The sequence below is a fragment of the Oncorhynchus masou genome, chromosome 12 (assembly GCF_036934945.1).
Source record: "Oncorhynchus masou masou isolate Uvic2021 chromosome 12, UVic_Omas_1.1, whole genome shotgun sequence".
In the NCBI taxonomy this organism is placed as follows: domain Eukaryota; kingdom Metazoa; phylum Chordata; class Actinopteri; order Salmoniformes; family Salmonidae; genus Oncorhynchus; species Oncorhynchus masou.
In genome coordinates, this window is record NC_088223.1 from 94,003,154 (window position 1) to 94,017,938 (window position 14,785).

A 14,785-nucleotide genomic window follows, 5' to 3' on the forward strand; every position below is an offset into this window, starting at 1 on the left:
ACCCCTGTATATAGCCTCCACATTGACTCTGTACCGGTACCCCCTGTATATAGCCTCCACATTGACTCTGTACCGGTACCCCTGTATATAGCCTCCACATTGACTCTGTACCGTACACCCTGTATATAGCCTCCACATTGACTCTGTACCAGTACCCCCTGTATATAGCCTCCACATTGACTCTGTACCGTTACACCCTGTATATAGCCTCCACATTGACTCTGTACCAGTACCCCCTGTATATAGCCTCCACATTGACTCTGTACTGGTACCCCCTGTATATAGCCTCCACATTGACTCTGTACCAGTACCCCCTGTATATAGCCTCCACATTGACTCTGTACCGGTACCCCTGTATATAGCCTCCACATTGACTCTGTACCGTAACACCCTGTATATAGCCTCCACATTGACTCTGTACCGGTACCCCCTGTATATAGCCTCCACATTGACTCTGTACCTTAACACCCTGTATATAGCCTCCACATTGACTCTGTACCAGTGCCCCCTGTATATAGCCTCCACATTGACTCTGTACCTTAACACCCTGTATATAGCCTCCACATTGACTCTGTACACCCCTGTATATAGTCTCCACATTGACTCTGTACCGGTACCCCCTGTATATAGCCTCCACATTGACTCTGTACCTTAACACCCTGTATATAGCCTCCACATTGACTCTGTACCAGTACCCCCTGTATATAGCCTCCACATTGACTCTGTACCTTAACACCCTGTATATAGCCTCCACATTGACTCTGTACCGTTACCCCCTGTATATAGCCTCCACATTGACTCTGTACCGGTACCCCCTGTATATAGCCTCCACATTGACTCTGTACCGTTACCCCCTGTATATAGCCTCCACATTGACTCTGTACCGTAACACCCTGTATATAGCCTCCACATTGACTCTGTACTGTACCCCCTGTATATAGCCTCCACATTGACTCTGTACCGGTACCCCCTGTATATAGCCTCCACATTGACTCTGTACCGGTACCCCCTGTATATAGCCTCCACATTGACTCTGTACCGTAACACCCTGTATATAGCCTCCACATTGACTCTGTACCAGTACCCCCTGTATATAGCCTCCACATTGACTCTGTACCGTTACCCCTGTATATAGCCTCCACATTGACTCTGTACCAGTACCCCCTGTATATAGCCTCCACATTGACTCTGTACTGGTACCCCTGTATATAGCCTCCACATTGACTCTGTACCGGTACCCCTGTATATAGCCTCCACATTGACTCTGTACCGGTACCCCCTGTATATAGCCTCCACATTGACTCTGTACCTTAACACCCTGTATATAGCCTCCACATTGACTCTGTACCGGTACCCCCTGTATATAGCCTCCACATTGACTCTGTACCTTAACACCCTGTATATAGCCTCCACATTGACTCTGTACCAGTGCCCCCTGTATATAGCCTCCACATTGACTCTGTACCTTAACACCCTGTATATAACCTCCACATTGACTCTGTACCGGTACCCCCTGTATATAGCCTCCACATTGACTCTGTACCGGTACCCCCTGTATATAGCCTCCACATTGACTCTGTACCTAACACCCTGTATATAGCCTCCACATTGACTCTGTACCAGTGCCCCTGTATATAGCCTCCACATTGACTCTGTACCTTAACACCCTGTATATAGCCTCCACATTGACTCTGTACCGTTACCCCCTGTATATAGCCTCCACATTGACTCTGTACCGGTACCCCCTGTATATAGCCTCCACATTGACTCTGTACCGTTACCCCCTGTATATAGCCTCCACATTGACTCTGTACCTTAACACCCTGTATATAGCCTCCACATTGACTCTGTACCGGTACCCCCTGTATATAGCCTCCACATTGACTCTGTACCGGTACCCCCTGTATATAGCCTCCACATTGACTCTGTACCGGTACCCCCTGTATATAGCCTCCACATTGACTCTGTACCGTTACCCCCTGTATATAGCCTCCACATTGACTCTGTACCGTTACCCCTGTATATAGCCTCCACATTGACTCTGTACCGTAATACCCTGTATATAGCCTCCACATTGACTCTGTACCGGTACCCCCTGTATATAGCCTCCACATTGACTCTGTACCGATATACCCTGTATATAGCCTCCACATTGACTCTGTACCGTTACCCCCTGTATATAGCCTCCACATTGACTCTGTACCGGTACACCCTGTATATAGCCTCCACATTGACTCTGTACCGGTACCCCCTGTATATAGCCTCCACATTGACTCTGTACCGTAATACCCTGTATATAGCCTCCACATTGACTCTGTACCGGTACCCCCTGTATATAGCCTCCACATTGACTCTGTACCGGTACCCCTGTATATAGCCTCCACATTGACTCTGTACCGGTACCCCTGTATATAGCCTCCACATTGACTCTGTACCGGTACCCCCTGTATATAGCCTCCACATTGACTCTGTACCGGTACCCCTGTATATAGCCTCCACATTGACTCTGTACCGGTACCCCCTGTATATAGCTCCACATTGACTCTGTACCGTAATACCCTGTATATAGCCTCCACATTGACTCTGTACCGGTACCCCCTGTATATAGCCTCCACATTGACTCTGTACCGGTACCCTGTGTATATAGCCTCCACATTGACTCTGTACCGGAATACCCTGTATATAGCCTCCACATTGACTCTGTACCGGTACCCCTGTATATAGCCTCCACATTGACTCTGTACCGTAATACCCTGTATATAGCCTCCACATTGACTCTGTACCGGTACCCCCTGTATATAGCCTCCACATTGACTCTGTACCGGTACCCCCTGTATATAGCCTCCACATTGACTCTGTACCGTAATACCCTGTATATAGCCTCCACATTGACTCTGTACCGGTACCCCCTGTATATAGCCTCCACATTGACTCTGTACCGGTACCCCCTGTATATAGCCTCCACATTGACTCTGTACCGGTACCCCCTGTATATAGCCTCCACATTGACTCTGTACCGGTACCCCTGTATATAGCCTCCACATTGACTCTGTACCTGTACCCCCTGTATATAGCCTCCACATTGACTCTGTACCGGTACCCCCTGTATATAGCCTCCACATTGACTCTGTACCTGTACCCCCTGTATATAGCCTCCACATTGACTCTGTACCTGTACCCCCTGTATATAGCCTCCACATTGACTCTGTACCCCCTGTATATAGCCTCCACATTGACTCTGTACCGTAATACCTCCCACATTGACTCTGTACCGGTACCCCCTGTATATAGCCTCCACATTGACTCTGTACCGGTACCCCCTGTATATAGCCTCCACATTGACTCTGTACCGTAATACCCTGTATATAGCCTCCACATTGACTCTGTACCGGTACCCCCTGTATATAGCCTCCACATTGACTCTGTACCGGTACCCCCTGTATATAGCCTCCACATTGACTCTGTACCGGTACCCCTGTATATAGCCTCCACATTGACTCTGTACCGGTACCCCTGTATATAGCCTCCACATTGACTCTGTACCGTAATACCCTGTATATAGCCTCCACATTGACTCTGTACCGTTACCCCCTGTATATAGCCTCCACATTGACTCTGTACCGTTACCCCCTGTATATAGCCTCCACATTGACTCTGTACCATAATACCCTGTATATAGCCTCCACATTGACTCTGTACCGGTATATAGCCTCCACATTGACTCTGTACTGTAATACCCTGTATATAGCCTCCACATTGACTCTGTACCGGTACCCCCTGTATATAGCCTCCACATTGACTCTGTACCGGTACCCCCTGTATATAGCCTCCACATTGACTCTGTACCGGTACCCCCTGTATATAGCCTCCACATTGACTCTGTACTGTAATACCCTGTATATAGCCTCCACATTGACTCTGTACCGTTACCCCTGTATATAGCCTCCACATTGACTCTGTACCGTACCCCCTGTATATAGCCTCCACATTGACTCTGTACCTGTACCCCCTGTATATAGCCTCCACATTGACTCTGTACCGGTACCCCCTGTATATAGCCTCCACATTGACTCTGTACCGTAACACCCTGTATATAGCCTCCACATTGACTCTGTACCTGTACCCCCTGTATATAGCCTCCACATTGACTCTGTACCTGTACCCCCTGTATATAGCCTCCACATTGACTCTGTACTGGTACCCCCTGTATATAGCCTTGTTATTCTTATTGTGTTACTTTTTATTTTAGTTTACTAAATATTAAATATTTTCTTCTTCTTGAACTACACTGTTGTAAGAAAATAATTTCACGGTCAAGTCTACACTTGTTGTATTCGACGCACGTGACAAATCAAATCAAATTTGATTTGATGGCCTCTATTAAAAAGTGGAGGATCAGCTTTCTCTAGACTAGGCCTACTATATTGTTTTCTTAACTTTTCTTTTTTATTAAGCACATCAAGCAGCTTCTCTTTACAACCTGGCTGGAATTATTATAAATCACGGGGAAATTCGCTATTTAATTATTTTTTCCTGTTTCGATACAGGAGCGTGGTCCATTCTAAATCAAAACAAAGTTCACACACATATTATTTAGTACATTAAATCAAGATTAAATCAAGAATCGTCTGATGCGTGACAATATTTGTGAATTTAAAAAAAAATGTATTTATTTATTTTACCATTGTTGAACCAGGTATGCAAGTTGAGAACAATTACAGTTCAAGAACAAGAACAAGAACAATTCTCATTTACAACTGCGACCTGGCCAAGATAAAGCAAAGCAGTGCAACACAAACAACAACACAGAGTTACACATGGAGTAAAAAAAACATACAGTCAATAATACAGTAGAACAATCTATATACAGTGAGTGCAAATGAGGTGAGATAAGGGAGGTAAAGGCAAAAAAAGGCCATGGTGGCGAAGTAAATACAATATACCAATTAAATACACTAGAATGGTAGATTTGCAGTGGAAGAATGTGCAAAGGTAGAGATACTAGGGTGCAAAGGAGCAAAATAAATAAATACAGTAGGGGAAGAGGTAGTTGGATGGGCTATTTACAGGTGCAGTAATCTGTGAGCTGCTCTGACAGTGTTTCCAGTTTCAGAGATTTTTGTAGTTCGTTCCAGTCATTGGCAGCAGAGAACTGTAAGGAGAGGCGGCCAAAGGAGGAATTGGCTTTGTGGGTGACCAGTGAAATACAGTGGGGCAAAAAAGTATTTAGTCAGCCACCAATTGTGCAAGTTCTCCCACTTAAAAAGATGATGAGAGGCCTGTAATTTTCATCGTAGGTACACTCCAACTATGACAAACAAAATGAGGAGAAAATGAGAACAAATCCAGAAGATCACATTGTAGGATTTTTAATGAATTTATTGTGGTCTTGTGTGTCTTCCATTTCCTAATAATTGCTCCCACATCTTGTTGGCTGATGAAAAGTAAATGTGGCCCGTTTTTCCAATATCTTCAATATGCACAAAATGGAATTGGATATGGGACGCTCGCAGTTGCGTCCCCAAAGTGTCTGTCTTCACTTGTAGTGAGAAAGACCCGATCACGTGATGGAGAGCCATGTGAGTGAGAGGTGCTTCGGAGCAGCATGGCACAATGGCCACTGGCCACAACAGACACGGAAGGTCCATCACGTCCACACGAAGAGGATGCTGCCGGGGTATCAAGTCAAAATTGTGAATGAGAGAATGATGAAGTGTGTACAAACAAAGCAGAGCTCATGCCTTTTTCAGGTGACTTTTTTCAAATCATCATTAGAGTCTCATCATGTAGCCGTACAATGTATTAAATCAAACGTATATCCCAACGTTTGTAGAACAACTAAAGTTACATTAATAATCTAAATGAAGCAGGTAGGAGGACCTGTGTCTTTGTTAACCCCTCAACACAGAATAACCTTGTGCAACACGCCCTCATCGTTTCGGGGAAAATAACCTTTCTATTTTATTGAGTTTTGTTCAATGCCATGGAATTCTAAGTAAATCTTGTCTGCTAAATGAACTGGTGGATTCCACAGCTATATGACGTAGCCAGATCAGGACCTAACATGAGGACAGGACCTAACATCAGGACAACTCAGAGGATGTTATTATGTTCTTCTGAAATAGGCTACATTTTCTACATATCATGTTTCTTTAGACCTGTCTAAAATAAATAATGGATTTATTGTGAAGGTGTAGACTATATTACATGGATTTATTGTGATGGTGTAGGTAGACTATATTACATGGATTTATTGTGAAGGTGTAGACTATATTACATGGATTTATTGTGATGGTGTAGACTATATTACATGGATTTATTGTGATGGTGTAGACTATATTACATGGATTTATTGTGATGGTGTAGACTATATTACATGGATTTATTGTGATGGTGTAGGTAGACTATATTACATGGATTTATTGTGATGGTGTAGGTAGACTATATTACATGGATTTATTGTGAAAGTGTAGACTATATTAGATGGATTTATTGTGAAGGTGTAGACTATATTACATGGATTTATTGTGATGGTGGTCCGTGGTGGTCCGTAGTGGCCCGTGGTGGCACGTAGTGGTCTGTTGTGGCCTGTGGTTGTCCTTGGTGGTCCGTGGGGGTTAATAGTGGTCCGTGGTGGTCCGTGGGGGTTAGTAGTGGTCCGTGGGGGTTAGTAGTGGTCCGTGGGGGTTAATAGTGGTCCGTGGGGGTTAATAGTGGTCCGTGGGGGTTAATAGTGGTCCGTGGGGGTTAATAGTTGTCCGTGGGGGTCTGTGGGGGTTAGTAGTGGTCTGTGGGGGTTAGTAGTGGTCAGTGGTGGTCCTTGGTGTTCGTGGGGGTTAGTAGTGGTCTGTGGTTGTCTGTGGTTGTCCATGGTGGTCTGTGGGGGTTAATAGTGGTCTGTGGTGGTCCATGGGGGTTAGTAGTGGTCCGTGGTGGTCCGTGGTGGTTAGTAGTGGTCCGTGGTGGTCCGTGGGGGTTAGTAGTGGTCCGTGGTGGTCCATAGTGGTCTGTGTTGGTCCGTGGTGGTCCGAGGGGGTTAATAGTGGTCCATAGTGGTCCGTGGGGGTTAGTAGTGGTCCGCGGTGGTCCGTAGTGGTCTATGGTGGTCCGTGGTGGTCCGTGGGGGTTAGTAGTGGTCCGTGGTGGTCCGTGGTGGTTAGTAGTGGTCCGTGGGGGTTAGTAGTGGTCCGTGGTGGTCCGTGGGGGTTAGTAGTGGTCCGTGGTGGTCCATAGTGGTCTGTGTTGGTCCGTGGTGTTCCGAGGGGTTAATAGTGGTCCATAGTGGTCCGTGGGGGTTAGTAGTGGTGGTCCGTGGTGGTCCGTAGTGGTCTGTGGTGGTCTGTGGTGGTCCGTGGGGGTTAGTAGTGGTCCATAGTGGTCCGTGGGGGTTAGTAGTGGTCTGTAGTTGTCCGTGTGTGACCTTGTGTCTGTGTTGTGTTTCCAGGAGTGGCAGAACTCAATCCAGAAGAACGCTGGTCTGGCCTTCATCGAGCTCATTAATGAGGGAAGGTAATCAATCACCTATCACATTGATCTATCTATATTATACTGCTTAATTTATTATCACCATCAGGAATTGTATGCTCATGTCTGTGTTGCAGATATCACATTGCTTATTGCACAGCTATAAGGAGTTTCTCTTTCCCTCATCCCACCACTGTCTCTCTCTCTCACCCCCCCTCCCCCACTCTCTCTCTCTCTCTCCCTCACCCACTCTGTCTTTCTCTCGCCCTCCCTCACACCCCATTCTGTCTCTCTCACCCTCTCTGTCTCCCTCCCTCACCCCCCACTCTGTCCCTCCCTCACCCCTCCCACTCTCTCTCTCACCCCTCCCCCACTCTGTCTCTCTCTCGCCCTCCCTCACTCTGTCTCTCTCTCGCCCTCCCTCACACACCATTCTGTCTCTCTCTCTCACCCTCTCTGTCTCCTTCCCTCACCCCCCCACTCTGTCCCTCCCTCACCCCTCCCACTCTCTCTCTCCTCACCCTCTCACTCTGGCTCTCTCCCTCCCTCACCCCTCCCACTCTCTCTCTCCTCACCCTTTCACTCTGGCTCTCTCTCTCCCTCACCCCTCCCACTCTCCTCACCCTTTCACTCTTCTCTCTCCCTCCCTCACCCATCCCACTCTGTCTCTTCTCTCTCCCTCCCTCACCCATCCCACTCTCTCTTCTCTCTCTCCCTCCCTCACCCATCCCACTCTCTCTTCTCTCTCCCTCCCTCCCTTACCCCTCCCACTCTGTTGCTCTCTTTCACCCACCCCTCCCACTCTCTCTCTCCTCACCCTTTCACTCTTCTTTCTCCCTCCCTCACCCATCCCACTCTTTCTCTCTTTCCCTCCCTCACCCTCCCAATCTGTCCATCTTTCTCCCCTTCTGTTCCACCTGTCTTCCCTCTCTCACCTCAGACTGCTGTGCCATGCTATGAAAGACCATATTGTGCGTGTGGCCAACGAGGCAGAGTTTATCCTGAACAGACAGAGAGCTGAAGATGTACACAAACACGCTGAGTTTGAGGTGAACACAGAGAGACTGTCTATCTGTCTGTCTGTCTGTCTGTCTGTCTGTCTGTCTGTCTGTCTGTCTGTCTGTCTGTCTGTCTGTCTGTCTGTCTGTCTGTCTGTCTGTCTGTCTGTCTGTCTGTCTCAGTAAATCTCCAGTCCACTGAAACATGATATCTATTTATCTGCATATCTCAACTGCTCTCTCTTTTTTCTTTCCCACTACCCCCTCCCTTTCTTTCTCCCTCTCTCCCTCTACCACCTCTACCCCCCCCCCCCTCCCCAGTCTAACTGTGCCCAGTACGCTGCTGACAGGAGGGAGGAGGAGAAGATGTGTGATCACCTGATCAGCGCTGCCAAGCACAGGGACCATGTGACCGCCAACCAATTGAAACAGAAGATACTCAACATCCTGACCAATAAGCACGGGGCGTGGGGCACGATGTCACAGAGGTGAGAGGTAGTGGGAAGGTCAGAGATGAAACACACACAGGGATAGGTTGGAAGGATGCCACTGTGATGTGGAGGGTTCTGTTAGGTTAGCTTTGAGACAGGAAGACTGGAAAACAGGAAGTGTCTGACGACTAGGAGGCGGAGCTAACGGTCTCACTAAATCACAGCACACAGCTTTAACATGAAGACTAGGAGGAGGAGCTAACGGTCTCACTAAATCACAGCACACAGCTATAACATGAAGACTAGGAGGAGGAGCTAACGGTCTCACTAAATCACAGCACACAGCTATAACATGAAGACTAGGAGGAGGAGCTAACGGTCTCACTAAATCACAGCACACAGCTAAAACATGAAGACTAGGAGGAGGAGCTAACGGTCTCACTAAATCACAGCACACAGCTATAACATGAAGACTAGGAGGAGGAGCTAACGGTCTCACTAAATCACAGCACACAGCTATAACATGAAGACTAGGAGGAGGAGCTAACAGTCTCACTAAATCACAGCACACAGCTATAACATGAAGACTAGGAGGAGGAGCTAACAGTCTCACTAAATCACAGCACACAGCTATAACATGAAGACTAGGAGGAGGAGCTAACGGTCCCACTAAATCACAGCACACAGCTATAACATGAAGACTAGGAGGAGGAGCTAACAGTCCCACTAAATCACAGCCATAGCATGAAGACTAGGAGGAGGAGCTAACAGTCCCACGAAATCACAGCACACAGCTATAGCATGAAGACTAGGAGGAGGAGCTAACGGTCTCACTAAATCACAGCTATAACATGAAGACTAGGAGGAGGAGCTAACGGTCCCACTAAATCACAGCACACAGCTATAACATGAAGACTAGGAGGAGGAGCTAACAGTCCCACTAAATCACAGCTATAACATGAAGACTAGGAGGAGGAGCTAACAGTCCCACTAAATCACAGCTATAGCATGAAGACTAGGAGGAGGAGCTAACAGTCCCACTAAATCACAGCCATAGCATGAAGACTAGGAGGAGGAGCTAACAGTCCCACGAAATCACAGCACACAGCTATAGCATGAAGACTAGGAGGAGGAGCTAACGGTCTCACTAAATCACAGCTATAACATGAAGACTAGGAGAGGAGGACTAAATCACAGCTAAACATGAAGACTAGGAGGAGGAGCTAACAGTCCCACTAAATCACAGCTATAGCATGAAGACTAGGAGGAGGAGCTATCCCACTAAATCACAGCCATAGCATGAAGACTAGGAGGAGGAGCTAACAGTCCCACGAAATCACAGCACACAGCTATAGCATGAAGACTAGGAGGAGGAGCTAACAGTCCCACGAAATCACAGCACACAGCTATAGCATGAAGACTAGGAGGAGGAGCTAACGGTCTCACTAAATCACAGCTATAACATGAAGACTAGGAGGAGGAGCTAACGGTCTCACTAAATCACAGCACACAGCTATAACATGAAGACTAGGAGGAGGAGGAGCTAACGGTCTAACTAAATCACAGCACACAGCTATAGCATGAAGACTAGGAGGAGGAGCTAACGGTCTCACTAAATCACAGCACACAGCTATAACATGAAGACTAGGAGGAGGAGCTAACAGTCCCACTAAATCACAGCACACAGCCATAACATGAACACTAGGAGGAGGAGCTAACGTGACCTTTTATGTCTATTCATCTGAACATGTCTTTATTGAGCCTTGTGTTATTTACTAACCTCTTATATTACCTCAGTCAATTACACGACTTCTGGCGTCTGGACTACTGGGAGGACGACCTGAGGAGGAGGCGGAGATTCGTACGAAACCCCTTTGGCTCCACCCACCTTGATGTGTCACTTAAAGCCCTGGAGGACTATGGTCAGTCACCAATCCCAGAATACACTGCAAGTTAGTTAGTTTATTGACCATTTTTAAACAGTAGCATTGTGTGCCATTTGGTATCAGCTACAGTTGAAGTAATAAGTTTATATACACCTAGGTTGGAGTCATTAAAACTATTTTTTTCAATAACTCCACACATTTCTTGTTAATTAACAAATTATGGTTTTGGCAAGTCGGTTAGGACATCTACTTTGTGCAGGACACAAGTCATTTTTCCAACAATTGTTTACAGACAGATTCTTTCACTTATAATTCACCGTATCACAATTCCAGTGGGTCAGAAGTTGACTGTGCCTTTAAACAGCTTGGAAAATTCCAGAAAATTATGTCATGTCTTTAGAAGCTTCTGATAGGCTAATTGACATCATTTGAGTCAATTGGAGGTGTACCCGTGGATGTATTTCAAGGCCTACCTTCAAACTCAGTGCCTCCTTGCTTGACATCATGGTAAGATCTAAATAAATCAGCCAAGAACTCAGAAAATAAATTGTAGACCTCGACATGTCTGGTTCATCCTTGGGAGCAATTTCCAAACGCCTGAAGGGACCACGTTCATCTGTACAAACAATAGTACGCAAGTATAAACACCATGGGACCACGCAGCCATCATACCGCTCAGGAAGGAGACTCGTTCTGTCTCCTAGAGATGAATGTACTTTGGTGCGAAAAGTGCAAATCAATCCCAGAACAACAGCAAAGGACCTTGTGAAGATGCTGGAGGAAACAGGTTCAAACGTATCTATATCCACAGTAAAACGAGTCCTATATCGACATAACCTGAAAGGCTGCTCAGCAAGGAAGAAGCCACTGCTCCAAAACCGCCATAAAAAAAGTCAGACTACGGTTTGCAACTGCACATGGAGACAAAGATCGTACATTTTGGAGAAATGTCCTCTGGTCTGATGAAACAACAATATAATTGTTTGGCCATAATGACCATTGTTGTGTTCGGAGGAAAAAGGGGGAGGCTTGCAAGCCAAAGAACACCATCCCAACCGTGAAGCACGGGGGTGGCAGCATCATGTTGTGGGGGTGCTTTGCTGCAGGAGGGACTGGTGCACTTCACAAAACAGATGGCTTCATTAGGAAGGATAATTATTTAGTTATATTGAAGCAACATCTCAAGACATCAGTCAGGAAATTAAAGCTTGGTCACAAATGGTTCTTCCAAATGGACAATGACCCCAAGCATACTTCCAAAGTTGTGCCAAAATGGCTTAAGGACAACAAAGTCAAGGTATTGGAGTGGCCATCATAAAGTCCTGACCTCAATCATATAGAACATTTGTGGGCAGAACTGAAAAAGCATATGTGAGCAAGGAGGCCTACAAACCTGACTCAGTTACACCAGCTCTGTCAGGAGGAATGGGCCAAAATTCACCCAACTTATTGTGGGAAGCTTGTGGAAGGCTACCTGAAACATTTGACCCAAGTTAAACAATTTAAAGGCAATGCTACCAAATACTAATTGAGTGTATGTAAACTTCTGACCCACTGGGAATGTGATGAAAGAAATAAAAGCTGAAATAAATAATTCTCTCTACTATATTATTCTGACATTTCACATTCTTAAAATAAAGTGGTGATCCTAACTGACCTAAGACAGGAAATGTTCACTAGGATTAAATGTCAGGAATTGTGATAAACTGAGTTTAAATGTATTTGGCTAAGGTGTATGTAAATTTCCAACTTCAAATGTATGTATTAATTGTGTTGTGAAGGTACGGAGGAGGAGGAAGAGGAGGGGCTTAAGTCTAAGAAGACCTTGCGCAGCCAATCACTGGTCAGTCAGAACCTGGAGGCGGAGCTAATGCTGGAGGGAGACGATGACACTGTCAGTCTACTGCAGGAGAAAGAGATGGACAACCTGGCAGGTCAGACGCCTTTCTGTGTGTGTTCTCTTTCCTGGTTTGTTTCAGAGCTTTTTACCTCTAGAGGCAATTTACAGAAATTATCTGGTTTTGGATTCTCTAAACAATTCAACAACGACAACTGAAATACATTTCAATCGAAACTTGGTTTTAAATGATTATTATCAAACAAAACTCACTTGGGCCCAATAGATTAAACATCAAACAAATGTCTGCCCAGTCGTCACGAATGAGCAAACTGTCTAATCTGCACTTTAGACACTATTTTAGAAAAGCACGTTCTATTTTCATTACGCATTTTGCCAGTATTATACATTACTATATTATTCTAGTGCTCCTGTGTTAGCAGTAAGCTACTGTTTAGAGTTCATTCCCAGTTCGGGAGGAAAGGTTTATGTTATTTTCCACACAAAGGATGGTTATTTTCCTGTCTCTAAGCAACCCGAGTGGAACGTTGTTTCGGTGCACAGAATCGTCGTAAAACTCACGAGCTAGAAAATCTGTTTGGTTCGTTCTCTAAACCCTTTGTTCATACTTATCGGAGCTCCGTGTCTGTTTGGGTTGTCTATATCTATCTATCTATCATCTATATAATATATATATCTAGTGTCCATCTATATAATATATCTATCTATAGTCCATCTATATAATATATCTATCTATAGTCCATCTATATACTCTATCTATAGTCCATCTATATAATCTATCTATAGTCCATCTATATACTCTATCTATAGTCCATCTATATAATCTATCTATAGTCCATCTATATAATCTATCTATAGTCCATCTATATAATCTATCTATAGTCCATCTATATAATCTATCTATAGTCCATCTATATAATATATCTATTGCCCATCTATATAATATATCTATAGTCCATCTATATAATCTATCTATAGTCCATCTATATAATATATCTATAGTCCATCTATATAATCTATCTATAGTCCATCTATATAATCTATCTATAGTCCATCTATATAATCTATCTATAGTCCATCTATATAATATATATATCTATAGTCCATCTATATAATATATCTATAGTCCATCTATATAATCTATCTATTGTCCATCTATATAATATATCTATAGTCCATCTATATAATATATATATCTATTGTCCATCTATATAATCTATCTATAGTCCATCTATATAATCTATCTATAGTCCATCTATATAATCTATCTATAGTCCATCTATATAATATATCTATCTATAGTCCATCTATATAATATATCTATCTATAGTCCATCTATATAATCTATATATCTATTGTCCATCTATATAATCTATATATAGTCCATCTATATAATATATCTATAGTCCATCTATATAATCTATCTATAGTCCATCTATATACAGTGGGGCAAAATAGTATTTAGTCAGCCACCAATTGTGCAAGTTCTCCCACTTAAAAAGATGAGAAAGGCCTGTAATTTTCATAATAGGTACACTTCAACTATGACAGACAAAATGAGAGAAAAAAATCCAGAAAATCACATTGTAGGATTTTTTAATGAATTTATTTGCAAATTATGATGGAAAATATGTATTTGGTCAATAACAAAAGTTTATTATGGTGTATTAATATAATATAATATTATGAGGATTCACATTTGTATTATCATTATTCATATTGGTGACATACCAATGAAAGGTTTGGACACATCTACTCATTCAAGGGTTTTTCTTTATTTGTACTATTTTATGCATTGTAGAATAATAGTGAACATATGAAATAACACACATGAATCATTTAGTAATTTTAAAAAAAGTGTTTAAAACTAAAGTCTAAAACTTTGGTTTTAGAAGTGAATAAATCCACTGCTGCTCTGACATCGCTCGTCCATATATTTATATATTCTGAATTCAATTCCTTTACTTAGATTTGTGTGTATTAGGTAATTTGCTGTGTAATTGTTAGATATTGCTGCACTGACTGAACTAGAAGCACAAGCATTTCTGTTGTTAACGCTGGTTATCTGATAGAATCAGAAGCCCCAGTCGGTATCGGTTGTAATTCACATAATAATTGATTGGATTTTGATAGCTCTTTTTTCCCAGC

At 43.9% G+C, this 14,785-nt stretch overlaps 1 protein-coding gene across 1 annotated transcript in view; it reads left to right on the top strand.

The window, feature by feature from the left end:
• The window catches only part of LOC135551081 (neurobeachin-like), a 304,485-nt gene that overhangs the window by 250,133 nt on the left and 39,567 nt on the right, over positions 1-14,785 (top strand). Inside the window, exons 41-45 of the mRNA XM_064982478.1 lie at positions 7,445-7,509; positions 8,405-8,513; positions 8,784-8,950; positions 10,691-10,815; positions 12,561-12,713. Of these exons, the coding sequence (XP_064838550.1) occupies positions 7,445-7,509; positions 8,405-8,513; positions 8,784-8,950; positions 10,691-10,815; positions 12,561-12,713 (619 nt within the window). The remainder of the gene's footprint in view (positions 1-7,444; positions 7,510-8,404; positions 8,514-8,783; positions 8,951-10,690; positions 10,816-12,560; positions 12,714-14,785) is intronic.